Genomic DNA, 25,990 nt, shown 5'->3' with positions numbered 1-25,990 from the left:
ATGCTGCCGGATTCCACCTTCCCTGCAGACCGGATGGAGTTTCTGGAGGAATCTAGCTATAACCTGAGTATCAGCCTGCAGCAGGAGCTCACTAAGGTAAGCACTGTAAGAATATAAGAGCTGGAAAGGCATTCATTAAAAAAATTACTTTGGGCAATGCCAGAATTCCACCGCCATAATCTCGACTGCTAGCATCCCTAATATAAATATGCAGGACAGAATAGCATTAGGTCACAGGGAGTGGAGAAATTAGGTTTAGGCACTAGTGGGGGGACTTAGGTTTAGACTGCAGGGGGTGGTTAAGGTTAGGCTGCAGGGAGGGAGTGTTAGGGTTAGGCATTGAGAAGGGAGGCTAGGCTGCACCATCAGAATGCAGAATGTATTCTGATCACTGGCATCTTGTCCTCTGATTATCCATATTTATCCCAAACATAGGGCTTGGCACACAGGATTTATGGTCGAAGGAAAAAAAGATTTATCTATTACATATCAGTCATATAATATTGGTAATTTGGAATTTTTCAGATACAGATCTACCAAAGCCAACTGGATGTTTACATGCAGAATGTACAAAACTTGACAAGGAGGGTGAAGCTCATGGAGAAGGGAAGTGTTTCCTACACGGAACTAGACTTTGAGTTGTTGAAGGCTGAGATCGTTCAGTTGGAATCCTTAGCAATGGAACTGAAGTCATTCTTTACTGGATCGAATGAGAAAGTGGAAGCCCTATATATGGATGTAAGTGTTGCCCACTCTGTCAGTAAAACATGGGTTAAAAACATTTTCTCAGTCAACATTTTTTCAAGAGTTACTGTATCTGAAAATAGGAGGTCCACCAAATTGTCTGAAGATAATTGTTGTTTTTCAATAAGTGGTGTCATCATATGATTAATAAGTACAATTATTGTAATGGAAAACTTTTTATACATGTTTTGTTAATACACATGGGGCATTATTCTGGTTGGTGCGTACATTTCCGTATACTTTCGGATGGCGTTTTTTAGCCGTCTGCGCATGGTCTCCGTACTCGTTCTCACTAATACCGTACAGAAATGTGCACCGCAATCACTCGGGAAATATGGGCGTATTATGGGCGTCATTCGGCGTACTTTCAAAGTGGGCTAAACTGGGCGGAAACATGGGCGGACACGGGGGAGTGCACTTATTCTGGTGGGTGTGCATTCGGACACCACGCCGAATGCACGCGAACAAAAAGGGAAGAAATGTGCGGTGTCCATAAGCAAGTATTGCTTTGCGGACACCACTCGTTCATGCGCTAGGCAATCGGAACACCTAATCAGGACGGACGCACCTCAACCAATGTCAGCTGAACACAATACAATCACCTACTTTACTCATTACTTGTTAATTACACGCTTCTCACTGCTTCAATTGGACCCATTGCAGCTTAAATGGAACATTACTAAGCACACACATATATGCTGCACTTGTCACACACTTTTACACTGCAAATAATAAACCCAACTTAATATAAATAATACAAATACACATGTCACTTCTACATGTATCAATTAAACCACACATTTGGGGAAAAAAAAAACCACATTTATTAAAGGAACTTATAAAATATATTAGAAATCGCAACAAAATAAAAGGTAGCATAGCAGGAAGACAATGAAATAATATATACTAAATCCATGTATTCTAGACATACATAGCCACAGCAGAATCATTAGGAACACATCAGGTGGCTTCACAACAAAAGTAGAGCACCAACACTTCAAGTACAGCACACAGTAATGGTAGCCGAAACAGGGCAACAGGGGAACCAAACATGACATTCGAAGCGAGGGCAAATGTGGGTACCCTCGGCACGGAATTGGACACAGGAAGCTGACACACACAGCTCAATGAAAGATTTGGGAAGACATAAGGGGGGAGATTAATGCGGACACAAGTTCATTTGCGAGCACGTTTGCCCCTGGCAGGCTCCTTGCCACGTGCAGCAGCTCTTCGGCCACGGCCACGGCCACGGTCAGATGGTGGGCCAGGTGGAGCAGATGCTGGGGAGGGAGTGGATCGTCTTCCCCCTCTGGCAGCAGGGAGTGCTGATGGTGGTAATGCACCAGAGACGGATGACATTAGGACCCTATTGCTGGTAACTAGCTCCACCATAAGCTCATTATGGCAGAGGAGGAGGTCATTTTGCCGCAGGGCTTGATCAGCCAGCACCTGCAGGCTAGCAGCAATGGATTGCTTGGTGACAGCCATAGCCTGCAGGCTCCCAGTGATACTCTGCTGGCTGGTGATCAAACCCTGCAAGACCTCCTCAGTCCTACGCACCCGCTCTGATGCCGACTCTCCCTGCTGCTGAATATTCCCAAGCACATGCCCCCACGTGGCCAATTCAGCCGCGGTCAGTGGCTGCTGCTGCTGCTGCACGGGCCTGCTACTGGGGCCAGGTGGCACAGACTCCTCAACCTCCTCAAGAGATTCTTGACCAAGCGGTGGGGATGCTGGTGAAAGAGAACATTAGAATTACCACACATTCCATGGAAAATTAGAACCACCTACTTATGGCATGTCAAATAATTACCTTCAAGCAAAGAAGCCATGACTTCCGCTGGGGCCTCGCTGTCCAAGGTGCTCACCCCCCGGACCTCCTCCACTGCAATGCAGCACTCTGCCATCTGCTCCAGGGGGGTGAGCTGCAGCTTGGATGGCATGGGGCCAGCCCCAGAGGTGTGGCTGTGTTCCCACCGCTGGGTCAATTTCTTCTTGAGGTTCGTTTTGAAGTCGTGCCACCTGCAATCAAAGTTTACATATTAATACATGTCACTCCTCATGTTTGCTGCAGCACCCATAGCAATCTGCAATATAATACAACATGTGCCTCATCACACCAAACTTAGATTATCTAAAATTTGAAAACCAACCCTTAGAAGATACACTCACACTCACCCTCCAAAAACTATCAATTAAATGACATGGCAAACATGTCTGTGCCTCCAAGCAACGTGACCGCCCATTGACCAACTCCATCTTATATCTAATGTAAACATTACTGGTCTTGTACTGCTCAAATGTAACACACATGAACTTGCCTCTTCTTAACGTGCTCCGTCTCACGAACTTGTGGAGCCACCGCATTAATCTCCGCCGTTATGTCCTCCCAAATCTTCCATCTCCTTGTGTGTGTCAACCGGTCCTGTGGACACTCGATCCAATCCCGTGCGCGGGGCACCAGGATGGCCAGCTCCTGCGCTTTGAATGCCATGTTTCTGGTGGTTGGTTCCTCTGTTGCCCTATTTCGGCCACGGCCACTGGCACTGCCACTGGCACTGCCACTGGCACGGCCACTGCCACGGCCACTGGCACGGCCACGGCCACCTGTCGCTGTACTTGAAGTGCTGGGCAGGCTACTCTGTTGGGAAGCCACCTGCTGTGTTCCCAATGATTCTGCTGAGGCTGAAGATGGGCCAGCTGCAGCTTGGGCAGATGTGGATGGCCCAGCAGGCTGCTCTTCTGCCCCTGGCTGGTCTGTGCTGAGGGGGACATAGCTGGTGCTGGACTCCATGCGGGCAAATAGTTCCTGCCACTCCTGCTCTTCCTCAGATTGAGATGCAGACATGTGTGCAACAACATTGCATTTCTCTAACACACCTTTATATACTATTTCTGTAATTGGCGTACATCAGCGACACCCTGCGTTCCGTATGGCAGCGTCAACCGTGCGGCGCATAGGCCACGCCCCTAGCTGCGGGAATTTTTTTTTAAAAATCCAGGCAAACTTAGTAAGTCTGATTTAGTAGGTAAAGGCAGATTTCAACACCAATGCCCAAATAAAACTGAGGACAGACATGAAATGTATATGTGAATGTACATCTGTACTGAGCACTTGTTTGGTATGTAGTACAAATGACAATACCCATTCCATATGTAAATCCAGTCCACCACTTAGGCAATAGTAATCAGTGCTAGCATCCAAATCACATGTGAAAGGTCTCCAAATTCAGCCTTGATGCTAGCTACTTTTCATTCAACATCTCTAGTGTGGCCCAGTAGAAGGTAAGTGTACACATGGCAGCATGGCCTAATATTGGTAAAAGGTCTGGCACTATTTGCTATGTTTCTGATGCATAGCTTTCACTATAAAAAAGCTGTTTAGTACCTTGCTGAGTTAGGTGTAAGTGGCAAGTGATGCTGACTATTTCACCTGTTGCTTATACCCATGTTTGGTGAATGTAATAGATTATATATAATGGGTTCCCATCTTATTTTACACTGTCTGTTTATGAGATAGTAAGTAATGGCATGGTCTGCTAAACTATGCAAAGGTACAGCAAGTGTGGGTTTGCGATGCAATGGGTTAGCCGTCTGTTCTGGCGCATACACGCTGTTAGTGTAAAAATGAACAATAAAGTTAATACCAAATATCACTCTGATCAACCAATGACAGCACATGATTGCTTGAATTGTGCCATTGCTAAGATGGCGGCCTATGGCAGAGCAGCACCGTTTTCAGCTGCGGAGCTGAGGACACTGGTCTCCGTTATGGAGACCAGGCTGGGGCGGGCGGGCCGGCCCATTTATCACAAACCGCCAGAAGAGGAATGCCTATGCGGCGGCCCGCCGGCGCATATACGCCCGCACACAGGTGCGGCGGACCATCGCTCAGCTGGAGCGGCGGTGGTCCGACCTGAGGCGTCGGCAGCCGGAGTTGCTCCAGCAAATCAGGGGCAGTATTGCTAGATGTGAGTGTTTATCCATTAAATGTCCATTTGTACCTGATTGCTTACATGACATTATTTAAGCCAATAAGGTCACTAGCCTGATCATGAGTTAAACATGGCATACAGTATATGTGTGCTACTTCCTGTTTGACACCCTGTAATGGTCATAAAATATGTTATTGTGGAGGATTAATGTTTGTGATGCTTGCAATGGGCCAAATGTCACAGCATACCTGCCATGTTACAGGCTGTGTTTTGTAAAGGCCACTAAGGAGCTGTTTGCCTGTACAATTATCTGTACTTAGAACCTTTGCATTTATAGCTTGATAAGGCTTAATACAAATGACCCCTAATTGCCACTTTTTTGTTTTTTCCCAAACAGCACGGGATCGAGCAAGACAGGCCCGGGAGGAGGCAGAGGTGGCCCAGGAGGAGATTGAAGAACCAAGGGCCGAGGAGGTGCTTCCTGAGGAAGGGATGGCGGAGGAGGAGGCAGAGGAAGTGAAGAAGGAGGGGTGGGCTGTGGAGGCGCTGCCAGCAGAGGAGGAGGTGCCACCAGAGGAGGCCCCTGAGGAAGAGGAAGAGGAGGAGGTTGAGGCCTGTGAGGTCGTCCAGGCGGCCGAAATTGGTATGTATACATAATGATTAATTTTTCATTTTGTCATCTACTATTTGTTATGTAGCACTGGTGATTCAATTGTGTTTTTCAATACTATAAAGTGATAAAACAAACTGGGCAGCAACAGACACACTTAGGGGTTAGATAGGGTGGGCAAACCATCCCTTTCATCCAGGACACATATTAATGATACAGGTTGTGGGGATGGCTTTCAGGTCGATTTTAAGTGTCAATGAACCAGTGTAGTTAATCTGTATCCTGGAAGAAAGGGATGACGTGCTCATGTAAGGGTTACATGTCCCTAAGTGCTGCTGAGCCGGGGCGTGGCCACGGCAAGGCGGGAGTGAGGGGAGTGTAGGGAGCTCCCTGGACAGAAGATCCGTTGTTATGCAGCTATCCGACTAAGCAAACAAAATTACCTGGCTCCTGAGCTCCAGCGCTGGTGAGCGATCCCCGCTATATCCCTGCTAAAGCTACGCCGGGTGCTGTGGGCTGAGAGCGGTGCCGGAGTTTGCCGGCAGATGAGTGGGAGCGCTTCTGTGGAGCGGCTTCCGGAGTGTGTGACGCGGGCTGAGAATCAGGTGACGCGTCATAGGAAGGCGACGCGGCCGCGGCGGTGCTTCAGCGGGACACGTGCAAAGCCAAGGCACAGCACAACCGCTGCCAGACACCGGCAGTGAACGTAAAAAAAAAAAAAAAACAAGCAGAGGACCAAGCCCCACTGAGCGAGAAGGGCAAGGTGGACGGGGGAAGACTCCGGCGGAGCGACGGCTACCAGTCCACAGAGGGCGGCTGTTCCGACATTACAGCGCAGGCAGAATCCTGCTGCGTTCATTGCGAGCTGCTGGCTGCGGGTCCCCTGAAGAGAGTGAGGAAGCCTTACTGCCTTGGTGGATATCTGGAGGTGAGAGGGGAGGCTGCCTGCTGGGCACCTGGGCACATATTGACGACGTGGCTTATGGTAGCACGTTTAATGAGTGACTTTGGACAGTCTGTTGAACAGGGAATGAGCTGGGGGTGCTGCTATTATCCGGAATTAACACTGGTCCCCCTCATTATCTCGTTACAGACCCCCCAGAATCCCCAGTATATATATCATCTAATACTGACCCAAATGGGAGAACTGCCCGGGCACAAAGCCTAATAATGCCAGAGCTACTCTCACTCCGATAGAGTCTGTGCAGTATATCCATAGTCAGTATAAAAGCCACTTTTTCAATACTGAACAGAGACTCTATTGTGTGATTCTACTGTGACAATTTCCCAGGCAGAAAATTCAAGGGAAAACCTGGAGTATTGGGAAGTGTCAAGTATCTGTGTTCCTCGCGCCCTCCTAGAGACTGTATAATATACTCTCAATTATGGGGAAAACCGGCAATACAGCTGCAGCGGCCCGCCTCGAAAGATATGCCCGAGTACAGGCCACTAATAATGGGCAAACGCCGGCCTCTACCCCCCAGTCCACTCCCCACCAAGTACCCCCACCAAGGGTACAAACCCACAGGCCCCAGACATTACGCTTAATCAACTCTTACAAGCCATAAATGGCAGTGAGCAAAGGCTCACAGAAAAAATTGATTCAATCCAGCAGGATATTGGCCTGATGAAAAATGATATTAAGGAGGTCAAAGAACGGATTAAAGAGGCCGAAACACGGGTCTCTAATGTAGAGGACAGTAATAATGTCTTGCTGGTGAAAGTCAATAATTTAACAGAGCAAATGCGCGAAGTGAAGGCGAAAATCACTGATATGGAGGGGAGATTGCGAAGGAACAATGTGCGACTGGTTGGCCTTCCTGAAAAGGAAGAGGGAACAGAAGTTATTCTTTATTTGGAGAAATGGATAAAAGAGAAAGTGGGTGGCGAATCTTTCTCTAATCATTTTTCTATCGAAAGAGCACACAGGGTGCCATTTCGTCCTCCCCCTCCTGGTGCCCCGCCGCGCACGATTGTAATTAAATTCCTACATTTTCAAGACCGAGATAATCTACTCCGGTTAGCAAGGCTAAAGGGCCCATTGGAGCACAATGGAATGAGAGTGTCTCTTTTTCCTGACTTTGCGATTGAGATCCAGAGAGAGCGTGCAAAATTCATGGAAATAAAGAAAAAGCTCCGGGAGAAGGGGGTTAAATACTCCATGGTTTACCCGGCAAAATTAAGAAAAGTGACTGATAACGGAACAGTCTTTTTTCAAACAACAAATGAAGCCGCAGCCTGGCTGGATAAATGGATGCCAGGCACTAGTCAAATGTCTAATAGTAATGCATAATGAATAAATTACATTGATATTTTTTTTTTATTAAGGTCCAGGGAACTCGTCGCCTTTTGGTGAGCTAGAAGAGTAAGAGCCCTGGGGCTGGAAGAGGTGGTTGGGGGTAGGGTAATAAGTATGCCAGGGTGGGTTAGGTATACAGGGTGGAGGGAGGGAGGGAGGGATGGGGATGTGTTTGTGATGTATGTATTTGTCTTTTTATGCCTAGTATTCAAATGTGCTTCTCTAGCTTGCTCAAATGAGAACTATTATTGCAAATGTGCTCGGCCTTGACCCCGGATACCCCGATAATCTGTATTGGAGATTACAACAATATCTTAGATGTCCATATGGATAGGTGGAGTAAGTCGCCATCGGCGGGACGTAGGAATAATAGAGGGCTTGACGAATTTGTCAAAAACCTTGGGTGGGTTGACCCATGGAGGGAGAAAAATCCCGACGCAGTGCAATTTTCATGTTACTCCGCCTCCTTCCAATCCTTCTCTAGAATTGACTTTGCATTGATATCAAAAGATCTAATGCCCAATATTGTAAAAGCAGATTACAAGAGCAGGGGTATCTCTGACCACTCCCCGGTTTTTATAGAGCTGTCAGATGACCGTAGAAGAGAGAACTTCTTTTGGAAATTTGACGCAAGATGGCTTGATAAACTAGAGGAGAATACTAACTTTCAGGACCAGTGGAAAGAGTATTGGGAAATAAACAAAGGCACTGCTACTGCTGATATAGTATGGGATTGCTTCAAGGCTTATATGCGGGGTGGTCTCAAAAAGAGTATTGGGGATCTAAAGAGAGCTGGCAGGGCCAAAGCTACCGCGCTAGAAGCAGAGAGTATAGCTAGGGAGAGACAATATATCGCTGATAATGATCAAGAAAGTAAAAAAAACTGGTTGGCTGCCCAAGAGAAATGGATTGAGTGTGTAAAAGAAGAGAATGCTAAAATGATGATGAATAGCTCACAGATTAGATATGCAACGGCCGAGAAGTCTGGTAAATTTCTAGCAAATATCGCCCGGGCTGAGAGCTCTCCAAACACCATAGTGAAAATATTAGATAGAAATGGTGGGGTGGTTTGCGAAACCAAAGAAATTATGAATTCCTTTAGGGATTATTTTATGGATTTATATGAGTCTAGGGCAAGGTTTACCCAGGCAGAAACAGGTGAGTTCTTAAATAATATAGGCCTGAATAGGTTATCGCAGGAGGATATGCAGGAGTTGGAAGCCCCCCTTAGCATAATTGAAATCAAAGAGGCGATTAGTTCATTACCTAGTGGCAAAGCTCCAGGACTGGATGGTATTCCTGCCGAGATTTATAAGAGATATGCTGAATTTATGGCCCCCTTGCTGTTGGAGTTATTCAACGCCAGTTATTGCGAAGATAAGCTCCCACGGTCGATGTTGGAAGCTAAGATAGTGGTCATATTAAAAGCTGAAAAAGATCCAATGGTATTGGAATCCTATAGGCCAATATCCCTGATAGCTACCGAAGCAAAAATTCTGGCTAAAGTACTTTCCTCAAGGCTTTATAAATACATAGGGAAAATAGTGCACGAGGATCAGACCGGCTTCATGCCGGGCAAATCAACGGCAGTAAATCTGCGTAAGCTCTTCGTGCATTTACAGGCCTCACAGGACGAGCGTCCGCTCCCGGTGGTGATGTCACTCGACGCGGTCAAGGCTTTTGACTCGGTCGAGTGGCATTACCTCTGGGAGGTTATGCGTGCAATGGGAATGGGACCAGGGTTCATAGGGTGGATAAAACTGCTATATTCGGACCCGGGTGCTAGAATGGCTGTTAATGGTCACGTTTCTCAAGCTTTTCCCCTCTATAGAGGGACTAGGCAGGGGTGTCCCCTGTCACCAGCTCTATTCGCATTGGCGATTGAGCCTTTAGCTTGTATATTACGGCACCATCAGGGAATAGAGGGGTTCAGGACGGGCGACATAGAGGATGTCGTAGCGCTATATGCGGATGATCTATTAATCTTTTTATCGGACGGGGGTATGGCCGCGCCATTGGTAATGGAGGAGATTAGGAGTTTTGGGGATCACTCCGGATTTAGGGTGAATTGGAGTAAATCCAACATTTTTGCAATTAAATCACGGGACTCAGGAAACCCCCTAGTGGATACCCCACTGAAATGGGTACACACCTTCAAATATCTGGGAGTGTGGATCTCACGAAATCCTGGGGAATATAAGGAATTAAATCTAGACCCTTTAGTGACCTATCTAGCCAATAAAATTAAGGTATGGGCAAAACTACCACTGACAGTCTCGGGAAGAGTAAATCTTATAAAGATGATAGCGCTCCCGAAATTTCTTTATTTATTACAACACTCCCCTCAATATGTAGCGGATAATTTCTTTAGGAAAATAAATAATATTCTTATAGCGTTCATCTGGAATAATTCCCGTTCTAAAATACGACTACAATATTTAACTAAAAAGAGAGATAAAGGGGGGTTAGCACTCCCTAACTTTAAATTATACTACATTGCTAGTCAGTTGACGTTATTAGAAGACTGGATTAGTCCAGAGGCGAAAAATAGGGGGATAGTGAAATTAGTCTCCCAGTCCGAAAGAGGGATTTCCCCGTTGCAGAAATTAGTTAGGGGCCAAATAAGTAAGAAAGATGCTCCCATCGTGGTACAGGCAATTAAAATATGGCGGGAGGCCAATAAGTGGATGGGGTTTCGCGCGCTTGATGATGAACATCCCCTAAATGACCCGATTGTCCTGAAGGGGATCGAGTTCCTCCAAGTGGCGAAAGTTTGGGAACCATTTGGGTTGACGGCCTTGTCTCAGGTATACGAGGGGGATGTACTTAAGTCATTCAGCCAGATCCAGGCAGCATTTGCGATACCTACTAAACATTTTTTTAGGTACCTCCAACTGAGAAATTCCCTTGCGGCCCACTTTAGGGAGGGGCCTCCGATATTTGGGATATCACCATTCAAAAAGGTGCTTAGGTCAGATAAAAAACACAAATTAATCTCAGTTATTTATGATCAGCTAGTATCAGTGGAAGGGGGTGTGATACAAGAATTACAAGATACACGTGAGAAATGGGAAAAGGACATAGGACCTATAGAATCAGATGACTGGTTGAGGGCAATGGCGGCGGTCCCGGGTGCTACAAATTCCATTAGAGTACAGCAGGTGCAGATGTTTGTACTACATAGAGCATATTTGACTACAACAAGATTATTGAAGTTTGGAGCCAGATCATCTGATGAATGTCCAAAGTGTCAATTATCACCGGGTTCATTCTATCACCTGATATGGGAATGCCCCAAAATTCGGGTTTTTTGGGAAAAAGTAATACAAACCCTGGTGGAGCTAGGTATTAATAGAGCGTGCTTAACAGATAGATGCTGTTTGCTGAATATCAACAATGATGTGTCTCAAACGAAGGAGGATAAGGCCCTTATAAACAATGTATGTGCCCTGGCCAAGGTAATGATAGCGAGGACCTGGTTGGCAGATATAGGACCAGATGTTGAAGGTTGGAAAGCACTGGTGGAATACACAATTCAACACGAGAAATGTATATATATATATAGGAACTCACTGAGTAAGTTTATTAAAATTTGGAGTCGGTGGATAGACCGATAGAATAAAGTAATAAAGCAATAAAAACACTAATAATTAGAGGGAGGAATTATTTAATTTTTATTCCTAAATTAAATATTTTAATTTTTTTTTTTTGTTTTTTTTTTTTTGTTGGGGAATCACTGTTTCCACAAAGATAAAAATAGTTCCACAAAATATAAGATATAAAAATATAATGTTATAATCACTAAATTAACACATTTAGAAATTTCTAACCAGAAACCAAGTAAAAGTAGCTGGCCAATACGGGCAATACAGATATATGGAGGCATGTCCAAAAGAGAGAAGGGGTACTAGGGTATAGTCCATCATACCATATGAGATATAGCGAATCTAGGTGACAGCTGTATAACTAGTTTGGGCAAGGGTATAGAGGAGAGAGGAGAAGAGAACAAGAAAAGAGGTACCTTTCCACTAAGAACCATCGTGAGCAAGAGATAGAGGAAGTGGAAGTAGTAAAAATAGAGAGGTAGAGGATAGGAAGTAAAATAGACTAGGCATATATGTATGTTAGGGGTGTTCTGTCTTTAAATGTTTTTATGTAATAAACTGATTGTATGTGTTGTAAGATATTGAATACTGGGACTAGGGGTATTTGATTTCTATGCTTGGATAAAACTGGAGAACCCACTTGTCCCAGAACGTGGATGTTTGCTATATTTATGAATTGATGTATGTTTGTCTTTTATATGTCTAAAATTTCAATAAAGAATAAAAAAAAAAAAAAAAAAGGGTTACATGTCCCTGCTGCAAGCGTACAATCTGTAGCCTCATATAGGTGAGTAGAGTTTACAGGTGATTAATTTGACAAAACTAGATTCAGTATGGCATAAATGGAGTATGGACAGGCGTGGCTTAGACTGGAGTAACAAGTGGTCAGTGCCCCTGGGCCCTCCTCTAGCTAAGCACCCCCTGCGGTCTGCATGTATGTTTGGCACCATAATTGTGTGTTGATTTTGTCTTAGTAATGATTTAGTGCATGGGAGTGGGTTAGTGCTGCAGCTTCACCGAACTGGCATTATGACAATGATTTATGGAGCAGACCATCAGCAGGCAAGCCATGCTTGATTGCACAAATGTACTGAGCATTCCTGAGAGTTGACTAACTCCCCTGCCACGCTCCATCATATAACAGACACTGAACTTTGTTTGCAGAATTGGGATTGGTGCAGCGCGTGACATGCTTCTCAGAGCTTAGTCATGGGTGGGTTTGTATTCAGAAGGAGCACTATGACTGTGAGGTGTTCTACAGAGTAAAGGGTAGAGGGGAAAAAACAGGCTTCCCATGTAGTATGTATGCATGTATGTATGTATAGATGTATGTGTCATATATATAGTTATATATGTGTCTATATATATATATATATATATATATATATATATATATATATATATATATATATACACACACACCTGTCACGGTGCATGTTTAAAATTGAGGTATGACTATGTTAAATGTATGCATGAATATCATTAGTAATTTTTCCATTTTTATTTTGTCCACAGATGAGCCTGCCCAAGCACAAGAGGGTCTCCGTGGGGCCCTCTTACGTATAAGAGGCCACTTGCGGCAGGTGCTGGTGGAATTAGACCAGCTCGTGGATGGGGATTTTTAATTTTGTTTTTTTTTCCATTACCTAAAATTTTTGTTTTGTAAATAAATTGTTTATTACAGTTCGAAGTTGTCTGTGTGTTTATTTAAAATGGGAAAGTATATGTGTAACTTGTTTAAAATCTTTTAAATAAGCAAAATGTAAATACTGTATATAGATGTATGTTAGGTTCACATGCTGTAAGGGTTAATGTGTGTAATGAATGTAGTAGGAATGTGGTTCAGTAGATATTAGGATTTAATTGATTGAAATAGATAACAATCCCTTTTTAATGAGGTTGCCTAATTGCCTAAGTGGGTCATGTGATCACTGTGTGTACTCAGTAAAAAAATGTTGTATTTAGCGAAAATACTTTGCATCGGTGCGTACGGCCAGCTTCCCGTCCGTTCTAATGCGGTAAGACCGTGCTTACGTTGCAAGAACGTGCAAGATTCTGTACGTGTCCACCGCACACGCAAGGTTTGTATGTCGTCCGTACACACGCCCTGTTCTTAAAGAGTGAGTCCGTCTGAATGCGGAGGACCCGTGGGCGTTTCTACGGACGATGTCCGCACGCCACCGTACAGCGTGGCGTGCGGACCGCACCGTAGGAAATCGGGAAAGTACGCACCGATCAGAATAAGGTCCATGGTATGGTAGATTTTACACAAAATGTAAAGATAATACATCCACCAGATGCATATTTATCAAGGAAAGGATTTTGTATTATAGGCAGTCAATAGTAATACTCAGTGCACCTGTTCTACATTTGTCCGTATTTCATTATTTTGACAGATCAATAACATATCCACCGTGGTGACTCAGCTAGAGACATATGATAAGAACAATGTTCTGGCAGTCAGAAGGGACATCGCTTCTTTACAAAAACGCCTGGATGAGTGTAAACAGAACGAGATGATATTTGCACCCTCATCAGTGGAGTATGGTAAGATCAGGACTTAAGTCGGGATACGGTTACTGGGTCACCAAGCATTAGGTCTAACAGCATTAGGTCGACACCACTAGGTCGACATGCATTAAGGTTGACATGTCTGAAGGTTGATATGGGTTAGGTCGACAGGGTCATTAGGTCAACAGGGTCATAAGGTCAACATGGGGTTTTTCACTTGTTTTTTTGAGCTGACATGTGCCAACAGGTGATATTTCATGCCCTACCATTCACTAGGGCATGGTGGGGGAATAAAAGAGTTTGCCGGGAGTAGCGAGGCACCGTGCCCTGATAACGTATTTGTCGACCAAATCATTAGACCCACCTAAGAATGTTAAACTATAATAACAGTATGTCAGACAGTCTTATATCAGGGAAATAAAGAGGGTACGGGGAACAACAGTGATGTTTTCCTGACATACACATACACTGGTGAAATACGTCACAGTGAGCTTCAGTTAATATCAAGACTGAAATTATGGGATGACCCAGCCAGGTAATATATGCCCTGCCACATAAGTCACAACATGTATGAGAGCGGATTGCCAAAAGCATTGCAGCTTATATCAGTGTAAACTAGCTCTAGACCAAATTATCCAGGGTTGAAGAAGAGAATGATCCAGTAAATTAATGCATTATATAGAGAAATGGTTATTATTATTTTATTTATATGGTGCCACAAGTGTTTTGCAGCGCCGTACAGGGGGACAAAACTTAACATTACAGTAATTAAATAAATAGCAAAAATAGAGTACAGATTAAAAAAAAGCACGACGATTCAATACACATTACAGCTAAAATATAAGTATTGAGGACATGATCAACATACTACTAGGGGCTAGTGGCCAAAGATGGAGATGTATGCGGGCGAAGATGGTCGCTGAGTGTTTGAGTATGGGAAAGCTGTGAGTGAAATGTGAAGAGAAGAGGGCTTTGACAACAGTAGGGAAGAGGGCCCTGCTCTGAGGAGCTTACATTCTAGTAATGGTTCTGAATCTCGGCCCACAGGACCCCACACAAGTAAAGTTTTCCAGATCACCTGGTAGGAGCACTGTGTATTACCAACTGTCACATTTTTTAAATCTACAGGTGACCTGGAAAACATGACCTGTGTTGGGTCATAAACTAAGAATTCGAAAACCTCCGGTATACAGTGTACACCTAAAACAGCAGTTCCCAGCCTGGGGTACACTGCAGATCGGTTAGGTGTACTTGAAAATAATAATGGTAATGGAGGTATCCCAATGGTAGAACAAGTCTTCCATTACGTCACTTCTGTTTCCATCTGCAACATCATCAGCATCTCTTCATGCTTCTGCCAGACCAGTTATCAACTGGGAGCTACCAAACTCTCCCTTAGATGGATAAATGGTGGGCCAGGCTTCTAACATTGGGAGCAGACTATCACATCAGCATTCATAGGTGCTGATTCTGTGGGTGCTCAAGGGCCCGAGCACCCACGGAAATTGATGAGCACCCACGGGCCTGAGTCCCGCTGCTGGGCCGCCATATTAACTTGGTAATTTGCGGCTGCAGCACCCACATTGCTGGACCCGCCACCTGGGAAACAGTATGCCGGGAAGAGTGTATTCTGTCCGCGGAGTACCTGCACTGTGGGGGCATTTATGTACCTGCACTGTGGGGGCATTTATGTACCTGCACTGTGGGGGCATTTATGTATGTGGAACTCTGTTGCCGTAATTTGAATATTGGAGACAACTCTGTTCCGTAATATAAATTGGTATTATTTTGTGGCCACACCCCTTCCCTATGAAGCCACTCCTCTATATTTTTGGCTTGAGTACCCACCAGCAAAAACATAAATCAGCACCTATGTAGCATTCATCTACTCCGTGCTGATACAGGTGGAGGAAGCAGCGGCATTAATCCTACAGGAGTTAGCGGGAACCCCATAGACAGTACACAGCCAGCGACCAGACACAAAGGGACCTGTTTCCGGACCACACACTACTCCTCCACTACTAGGCTTAATGCAAGGACACACATACTGCTCACTGGAGGGATGGGTGGGGAGATTTATGAGAGGAGGAGGTACTCATTAGTTAAAAGCCTAATCAAGGGGTACAGGAGAGAAAAAAAGGTTGGGAACCGTTGACCTAAAGGAAGAAAGATAGTGCCGGTTTTAATGTATCTGGTTTAAATGTATTTCATAAAGTCAATATTTTATTAACAGTTTCTTATATACCACAGATAATTCAGTTGCACATTACAATTGGAAACACAAATAAAACAAAAATGGGTAATAACAGACAGAGGTAGGAGGGCCCTGCTCGCAAGCTTCCAATTTATAGGGAAATAGGCATTCATACACAAGGATAGGTGCTATCGATTGCATAGTTGTCCACTGGATTACAAGGTTTCTAGGTGGGCTACTTGATATCACATCACAGCTAAACCAGGGTCAAAAGGAGGAAAAAATTAAGAAAGAGAAGATATTTGAAAAAAAGGCTACATAATACACAGAATAACCTAAATATGCAATAAGAGAGGACTGTTATCAATAATGATGAAACAATGATTACAATAAAGTTAGCTCATGACTATAATTCCCCATTATTACTTAGGTAATCCACCATAAAATTACACAGTGCATGCTCCTCAGATAAGACTCCTGAATTCTAACGTGTTTCATTGTATTGCAACAACTTTGTCAAAGGTATTGTGCTGGGATATTTATACCCCAAAACAGGAAATGCAATGCAAACAATCATCCAATAGATCCAACCATTTATGAAATACAATGATAAAAGTCTATTTTTGTCATAAAGATAGATGTTAATAGGAGGCACAACTAATTTATTGAACTATTACATTTTTCTTTCAACAATCACATAGAAAGTGAAGTCTAATCAGAAAAACTTCTCCCCAGCAATATCGCGAGTGCTTCAGGTATTTGGAACGTATGCCACGTGTCACTTTTGGTTCGTAGAACGCACCTGGTCATGTGACTTAAGGTGTTCGGACCACGAGCGGAAAATAGTGATGTTAGCAGCTAATGAAGTTTCACAGGAGGCATATAAAGTACTGCAGAGCCCTCCAGCTTATCTAGGAGTTCCCCCAGTTTAGTTTAATATATATATATAATCGGTAAAGAAGGTGTCCCCATAAAAACATGGAGATGCTGATTTTGTTCCATTACATTGCTTTGCAAAAGAAAATGACAGTACTTATAGTTTAATTTTGTATATACAGGTATTAATAGTTGTGCGTATTGTAAAAAAAATCCTTTGCGTTTAAAAAAAAAAAAAAACCAGGATATGAGTGAAAGTAAAGTAATAACAGTAATAAAATAAAAATCCTAATAATAATAAGTAATAAAAGTACGGTATAGGACAAAGATTAAAAAGAAGATATAATAATACAGCTTTAGTAACCAATAATATTTGAATAAATTAAAATCTGTGTCTAGAGGAGGCATCAAAATATAACAAAGACATAAAATATAGAAAAAGATAAAGAGCAAAACAAAACAAAATACAGTATATAATGCCCGCCCGTTCCCACGCCCAAACATCATCCCTTCCATGGACCAATCCAGCCATCCAGCAAGAGATGAGAAAGTGGAGAAAGAGAGAGACACAAATAATACAAAGAAAAAGAGAGAAGAGGGAAGGGTGGTATGGAATTAAGTAGTCAGAGTGTGACAGGAGTCTTATCTGGGAGAATGTAGGTTATACCATGAGGTAGACTGGAAGCATGCTCAGATCGCCGTTTTAGTCTTAAGGGGCAAGGTGTGAATTTACCTGTCCCAACATTTAAACAGGACTGAGGTCATAGATTCTGTCTCCAGCCAGTCCATGGTAAATAAGAAAAGTAATCTAGAGGTCACCATTTCTAAGAAGGGGGTGTTATCCACTGCTGTAGGATGGCTTTCCTACTGACTGCTGAGAGAATTACAAGAAGTTTTTTATCATGTTTGGAGATAGAAGATTGGTTTGCAGCATATCCGAATAGCGCCCAAGAATCATTGAGTTGAAAGGAAAGTTTTAATGAAGAGTTAGCGTATGTATGTAGGGAGTTCCGAAAAGTTTGAATATGGGGAAAGTCCAAAAACAATAGTATAGATTAGCGTCACAGGAGTGACATTCTGGGCACTCAGAGGTAGTAGCTGTTCCGATCAAGTGACATCATTTAGGGGAGAAGTATGCTCAATATGGGGGGGGGGGATCTTGAAATGCACACCCTAATAATATACATATATCATGAAGTGCCATCACGTTGGGACCTGTAGTTCTACAGAGAAAGTCATGCGGCGCCTGATGCACACTCTATAATAATAAGCTCTGCTATCTCATATAAAGCAATTAATTGAGGTTCTTGGAATATTTATTGGCCAAGAAATACTAACCCACCAACCGCGTCAAGGTAACCTCAAATTTTCTGGTGGGTCCCTAATACTAAGTTTGAACCTGGGGCGCAGCACCCCAAAAAAGGTCAGCTGTAGCCAGCGAGCTCAGGGCAGCACACAAGTGAATAGATAAGGTATTAGTGAGCCATAGCTAGGGGTTAAAAAGTGTTACTTAAGTGAAAATACTAGAAAGTTTAATTAGTGGAAAAATAAATAGTGCTAAATGTTATGGTGTGCCACCCCAAGGCAACCCAGCCACGCCAACCCAAGGGGAGCCGCGCCCCAAATCCATCCCTAAAACTAGCACAATGTACAAATTTTCAGGTTTTACCTTAATTGTGCCTTTAGTTCCAATGTGCAGTATGTAAATACCAGGGACCAGACTGGTTGTACCATTAGGTCGGGTGGGTGGGGTTCTACTTCAAGGTAAGGGAGTCTCAACCCTCAGGTGTACTAAGTACACAATATTTGGTTTTGGGTAGACGGGATCACGGCGCGGCAGACGTAGGGTGGAAGTCCGGGCTCTCTGTCGTGCGGCATGCTGGGAAGTCAGGAGGAGATGTGCGTGGACGCCCAGAGATGAGACCCGTCCGTCCGCCTCGCCCCGCATAACCTGCCCGACCCTGTGAAATGCTGACCGCTGTTTGTAGCGGTGTAAAGAAGGGACCCCTAATAGCCACATCCAGCCGCTGTAACTGAACGTCAGAGCGGGACGAGTGGAAGTGTGCGCTCTGACACAGAGACCAGCCAGCATGACGGGACCCCACGGAGTTGGGGATTGCCTCAGCCAGCAACCCCTCTGCGCTCAGCAGGAGGAAGCTGCAAGCAGCTGCAGCCACAGACACCGCTCCCCTGGACCTGAGCTGGAGGGACTAGAAGACTGCTCCAGGCTGGAAACGGCAGCCAGCACACAAGTGAGTGGGAGCGCAGCTCAGCGTGCCGGAGGGGAGATTACTTTGATTAATCTGAAAGCAGTGTGCACCTGATGTGAGCCAGTTTTGGTGGATACAAAACCCAGCACTGAAGTTTGTGCAGTGTGAGGACTCTGGCAGAGTGCTGGACCCTGAGTAAACTCAACCAGGACTGTAAGTACTGACATTCTTTTTTTTCTTCCTGTGTCCTGAGTGTTTGGAAAATGGGGAAAACGGGACAAACAGCAGCTGCGGCAAAATTAGAGCGGTTTGCTAGAAGTAACCCCAAAGAGAAATCAGTTATTGGGGAATCCCGGCAGTCCCTATCCCCCCAGGAAGCTGCATTGTCAAACTCCACAGTGTCAGAACCTGCAGCAGAGGCAACACTGCAGCAGTTACTAGAGGCAATAAACGGCTGTGAGCACAGACTGGGGGGGGGGGGGGGGGGAATTGAAAAGACACAAGCTGAGATAGCCTTGCTGAGACAGGAGCTGCACACTGTTAAACAAGGGTAGATGAGACTGAAGTAAGGATCTCTAATTTAGAAGATATACAAGCCTCATCAACAGCCCAAATTAATCAGCTAAAAGGGTCTATGGCGGGGATTCAATCCCAAATGTCCGAAATGGAGGGGCGTCTACGCCGTAATAACATCAAATTGGTAGGAGTACCGGAGAAAACAGAGGGTGACACCCCTGAGATTTGGCTAGAAAAGTGGTTAATAGCACAACTGGGGAGGGAAGTGTTATCCCCCCAGTTCTGCATTGAGAGAGCGCACAGGATCCCAGGAAGGCCCCTACCACCAGGTGCACCAGCAAGGTTGCTTATTGCAAAAGTCATGAACTTTAGGGACCGTGACATTATTTTAAGAACTGCCCGAACCAAAACCCAGATGGAAATCAATGGAGTTAAAATTATGATATTCCCTGATTACTCCAGAGAGGTTCAAAAGGAGCGGCTGAAGTATATTAACATTAAGAAGAGGTTGAGAGAGCTTGGGGTCCAGTATTCAATCATGTTTCCAGCGAAACTGAGAATTATAATGGACGGAGAAACAAAATTTTTTGCATCGGCAGAAGAAGCATCTGTATGGATCAACTTACAGAAGAAGACAAGGAAAAAATAGTCACAGTTGCTAATAAGTAAAAAGTGGCATTATAACACAATAAGTCTGAAGACTGTGAGACATAAATAAGAGGATGTGATAGATTAATTATTATTTTCAAACTTTACCAGTAAGGGTTCCGACGTGCGTTTTTAAATTTTTGCAATGCAACATTATGAATTTTATCTGGTCTATGAAAAAACCGAGAGTAAATTATTCAATACTTCAGAAGCGTCCACCAGAGGGTGGCCTAGGGGTCCCTAACGTTAGATCATATTATTTGGCAGCAAAATTGTCACAATGCATCCTTTGGAACAGACCGAAAATAGAAAGAGTTTGGGTTGAAATCGAATCTAACGTTCTAAACCTGCACTCTATTTCTTCATTGTTATGGTTGCCAAAAAAAACACGACCAAAAACTTTTAAAAATCATCCGATAATTTATTTTAGTTTAGATATATGGGATATATGTAATAGACAATACAACATTGCTCCTCTGCCTAGTCCATTGATTCCATTATTTGACAATCCCAGCTTCCAACCAGGAATTAAGACAAAATCTTATGAGTACTGGTGGAAGAGTGGAATTCGATTTCTTAATGATATTTCCAAAAATACTATTTTTCCAACTTTTGCAGATATTTAAACTCTACATTCAATTCCTCATAAAAAAGGTTTTCAATATCTCCAGATAAGATACTTTCATTTATCGACAAAACATCAAATCACTGCTAGAAACATGACTCCAATTGAAAATTTAGTTTATTGCAGAACAAACACTAAGGGTCTTATTTCAACATTATATCTTTTATTATTAAAACAAGGTTCAAATATAAGAGATTTACATGATTTGGCATGGGAAAAAGACCTGGGAGAGCCTTTAGACGATGAAGAATGGTCAGAAATTTACAAAAATGTTTCTTCTAGCTCAATATGTGTAAAACTAAAAGAAAATGCATACAAATTATTATACAGATGGTACTATGTCCCAGTTAAACTTAATAAAATGAATTCAGAATTTTCCTCTATTTGTTAGAGATGTAATTGTATGGAGGGCACATTTATTCATATATGGTGGGATTGTCCAGTTTTAATTGCACTTTGGAAAGAAATTAACGTGTTAACTAGCTCAATTTTAGGAATTCAGGTACCCTTGAAAGCTGGATGTTTTCTCCTTTCCATGAACATCCCAGAGGCCAGTCATGCTCAGAACAAATTATTCATGCATATAGTTCTCGCGACTAGAACTTGTATTGCTAGTCATTGGAAATCATCAGAATTGCCAACTTTGAATGAGATAATTAATAACATATGGCATATTTATTCAATGGAGTATATAACTAGCATTTTAAATGGTTCTTCTGCTAAATTTATTAGAGTCTGGAACCCATGGAGTTCATATTTCAACATTCCTCAAGCATTTCATTAATATAATATATACGAATATATATAATTTCTTTATTTATTAATTTTTTTATTCTTTTCCCCCCTTCTTTTCCTCTTCTCTCAAGCATCAGCCGGGTTGGTTCCCCTTTCCTTTCCATTCCACTTCTTTACTATTCTTTTCGTCTTAATATAATTTTAATTAAAAATCTAATGAATTATATGAAAAAAAAAGAGGATGTGATATTTTTTTTTGTTATTTTGTTTTGTTGTTCTTTTTTTTTCTTTTTTTCTTTGTACCCCTGGGGGATGAAGCGCTGGTAAAAGGGGGGTTGGGCGGGAAGTGTTGGGCGGGGGGGTTTGTGGGGGGTTGGGGAGGTATAAATATATTAACAGGCCACGTAGTAGAAATATAGAGATGCACATGTCAGAGAGCCCACTGCAAAGGTGATCACAGGGAAGAATTTCCCAATATTGCTTTATAAGAAAAAGGGAAGAAGAGGGTGTGATAGAGTCAAGTGGGAAGGTAGGGTGTATGTGTGTATGAGGAAAAGGTGAATGTAAGGTAGGGGGGAATGGTGAAGAGGTATCCTTTTTTTTTGAAAGGTATACAGAGAGGGGGTGGGGGGCTGGGAAAGGGGGGCTTGCATTGTATTACCCAAACTGAGGCTGTAAAAGATAAGTTTGAAGAATATTTCAGCAATAATAATGGGTCTGCATCACAGGCAGTGGTGTGGGATGCGGGAAAGGCGACTATTAGAGGATCACTAATCAAGAGAATTGCCCAAATTAAAAAGAATGCTAGGGTAAAAATACAGGAGTTGGAAAATAAAATTGTTTACTTGAAAAATGTTATCTACAAAACAAAAATCAAGTTACTAAGGCCGCTTGGGCACAAGCAAACTTAATGTGGAAAATAGAACTTAGGGAGCAATCAGTGAGACAACTCGGGTCTATAAGCCACTGTAAATACTATAATGAGGATTCAGGGGGGGGGGGGGGGCACCTGTCTATGCTGCTGTCCATAATGGCTGCCAAGCCACGCCCCCGGGAGTAAATTTCTAACTGAAGGCAAATGAAGTTAAGCTATACTATAGTCATCATAACTTGTTAACTTTTTTGTAAGCTCCTTAAAGTAGAGCAGAGGTATGATTATAGACAAACATTCAGTTCCACTGAGTCATTTTAGAGTTAATTTTGTACATCCAGAAAACCTCTTGTTGGCATAAGATTTTGAAACAACCTCCCCCTCTTTCTTTGTTCTAACCTGTTCTAAACCTAGAATTTTCAAGCATCGTTTTTCTTTTGTTGTAACATTTTGGGCAAGAATTAATGAGATGCGATTTTCCGACTTTTGTAAAAAAAAAAAACTAACTAGGGGTCCCCAGGATTTTTTCAATAAACAGCACCAGGCCCAACCAGCCAGCAGGGTAATGCCACAGCTGGGGGAGACTTTTTATACAAGTTTCCCCGGCCAAAAAATGTAGCCCCTGACCGGTCAGCATGGGCAGGGATCCTGGTTAAGTGGAGACCCCCCAATGAAGGGGTCGCCCACCTCCAGAATTTACTGGCTGAAACCCGGGGCTGTCCTCGATGCCCCTTAGGTGGTGGGCATTGGGCTGATAAATGGTGAAAAATAGAACAACTATTATGTATTGCTGTGGAACTATGAGTCCCAGAAAGCCTCCCATGCATGCAAGGACTTGGGGAACCACAATTCCCAGCATGTGAGGCATTAAAGTGCCCACTGGAACTTGTAGTTCCACAACAATATAAATAGTAAAATAAAAACACAAAAACATCAGTAAAGTACAACTTTTTTACACCCAGAGCCCATCCATACAAATACTTAAGTACATTGACACGTAAGTAGCTATACTCTGTCCACTGGACCTGAAGAAATCCAATGTGGGTACCTATGGAAGGTATCCATACTTACAGGGTCCTCTGGTGTAGATTGCGTCCTCTTCTATCCAAGTAGGCATACAGGGACTTGGCAAAATAAAAAAACAAAGTATGCGATACCATGCACTGACTGGGGAATGTGTGTTTACATCCTGTTCTGCCACCTAGCAGCCAATCATTATGGATTCCTTTATTCCATGTAGGTACCTAGGGGGTTAAAATAATACAATGCATGACCCGACACCAAGATGTACTGGAGGAGCCGCAAGTGTGTTTACACTTGCGGCTCCTTCCCAGGGTATCGCCCTTAAGCATAAATGTATTTTTTCTCTCTTATGTTAATAAAAGCCAATCTAGACTGACTAGACTGCTGCTCTCTGCCTGCCCCCGGCCCTCCCTTCCTGGAGCAAATGGCTTGGCAAGTGTGAAAATCGCTGAAACCGTTCGCTACTGGGGTTTGCGTATGCGCATATGCAGACCCCGAACATCAGGGACCGGGACATAATGCAGCCCCTATTCTTTGTGAACAAGATTAGATCTTCTCACCACTCTCTTGTGATTCAGCAATAATTAATTAATAATAATAGCTATTATTAGCTATTGACATCTCTCCTTACCTTCACTGAATGCCCACATCCAATCGGAACTTATTATGATTTAAGAAACTCAATGCTATCAGCTAGTAATAAAATATATATTTACTTCAATGTCTTGTACTAGACACTCCTGTCCATCAAAAGTTATGGAGTTACAGGGTTTTAAGAGTTTGAGATGTGCCATGAGCTAGAACTATCGTTAGGCAGCTCCTAGGGCGCCAGGATCTGGGAGGGGGGCAACTAAGATAAAACTTCATGCTACTGCCTCCTCCTCAACCCCACACTACCGCCCATACCCACTTTCCAGCCCCTCAATTGAAAGTGTGGAGGCAACATCTTAGAAGTTCCTCAGCTGATACCTGTTCTAAGTACGTCAAGGATGTCTTCCTTATAAACATGCTTCATTTTACGATAGACCAACTCGGTAGCACCTCCCAGGTCCTGGCACCCTAAACAGATTGTTACAAATGTTTACCCATAAGGGCTCGTTCACTCGCCACATTTCAGACAATGTGGCTCGCTATTCTCATCACTAGTCATTACTCCCAATAGATGTCCACCTGGACAGTAAATCAAGCAAAATATATTTTGTCTTTCGACCACTGTCATGTTGACCTTTTCAATATGTCAGTCTTTTCTACCTATTGAGCGTAAGCACCGTTGACCATTTACCTGTCGACCTTTTGTAAAATATTGACCTAATTTTCTCCATGAATATTTAATCATAACAGTACAGTTAAATTTGGATACCATTAACATTGTTTAAAATTGGTTGTAAATTGGTTGCTAGTTTCTTTAGTTTGAATGTATAGTCGAGTAAACTTATTTCAATGTTTTAACTTAAATAGATAAAGAAATAAAAAAATACAACACATATTGATACATATTGCTGGGCCCCCGGGGTAAGCAGTCCATGTTGTGGAGGAAAGGGTAATAGTCCATATTGCGGAGGAAGGGGATAATCCCAGAGCGCCATATTGGCTCATGTGCTTGCCTATGAATACAAAGCATGCTCAACAAGTTATGGAACAAGGAATTATAAAGGGTGCATCTGGAGCGTTCCTCTTATGGTAGGTAAATGTAACCGCTACTAATGTTCCATAACTGTTCTCCTCAGGTTCATGTGAACATGCTGGAATTGTGAATATTAGTAAACCCCAAGTATTCCAACTCAACTGGAGAGGAACTGGCTTTCCTGCTGGTGGATGGGGAAAGGACTCACTTTTGGGGTCTGATGAACTGTATTGGCAGGTCCCTCTTGATGGCTCAACTTACTTCTATACTGTACGGACATATCCTACCTATAATGACCTTGTGGTGAACAAGAATGCCAAAGACAGACCAGTCTTTGGAAATGGTAATGGTGCTGGGATGATAATGTATAACAACTCCTTATACTATAACTGCTACCAGAGTGGCAATATCTGTAAGCTCGACATGACCAATAACACGATAGATCGCAAGACCCTGCCAAATGCGGCATACAACAACAGATTCTCCTATTCATCTTCTCAATTCCAAGATATAGACATGGCCGGGGATGAATATGGAACTTGGGTCATTTACTCCACAGAGGATAGAGATGGAGATATACAAATTGGGAAACTGGATGACACCTCTCTTGAGCTGATAAACACGTGGAACACCTCAATGTACAAGCCTAGCCTTTCTAACGCATTCATGGTTTGTGGGGTCATGTATGGCACTCGTGCTCTCAACACGAAGTGAGAAGAGATCTTTTATATGTATGACACCACCACCAGTAAGGAAAGCTATGTGAGTATCCCATTTGACAAGGCGATGGAGAAGATTCAGAGCATGTCCTACAATCCCAATGACCACAAGCTCTATGTATACAATGATGGGTACCTGGTCACCTATAATCTCTATTTTAAGTCCCTCTCTTAAGTATTTTGTTTTTTAATGACTTTTAGAATTGCTACACATTTAATTCTCATATAAAAAGTCTTGTAGTATC

At 43.2% G+C, this 25,990-nt stretch overlaps 1 protein-coding gene across 1 annotated transcript; it reads left to right on the top strand.

The window, feature by feature from the left end:
• LOC146036713 (olfactomedin-4-like) lies at positions 1 to 25,740 on the top strand. The gene is made up of 4 exons (XM_083160611.1): positions 1 to 96; positions 526 to 738; positions 13,590 to 13,740; positions 25,130 to 25,740. Exons 1-4 carry the CDS (start codon positions 1 to 3, stop codon positions 25,738 to 25,740), a joined length of 1,071 nt encoding a protein of 356 aa, XP_083016737.1.
• The last annotated feature ends 250 nt before the right edge of the window (positions 25,741 to 25,990 follow it).

The sequence above is a fragment of the Crinia signifera genome, chromosome 9 (assembly GCF_055691185.1).
Source record: "Crinia signifera chromosome 9, ASM5569118v1, whole genome shotgun sequence".
NCBI lineage: Eukaryota > Metazoa > Chordata > Amphibia > Anura > Myobatrachidae > Crinia > Crinia signifera.
The sequence above is the reverse complement of the archived record's forward strand: the minus strand, read 5'-3'. Positions and strand labels throughout refer to the sequence as shown.

Excerpts from the sequence above, each read along its gene's own strand:
- LOC146036713 (XM_083160611.1), top strand. The coding sequence starts at position 1 with ATGCTGCCGGATTCCACCTTCCCTGCAGACCGGATGGAGTTTCTGGAG. Across the intron at positions 97-525 it reads TGCAGCAGGAGCTCACTAAG|ATACAGATCTACCAAAGCCA; the intron begins GTAAGCACTGTA and ends GGAATTTTTCAG. Across the intron at positions 13,741-25,129 it reads ACCCTCATCAGTGGAGTATG|GTTCATGTGAACATGCTGGA; the intron begins GTAAGATCAGGA and ends TGTTCTCCTCAG.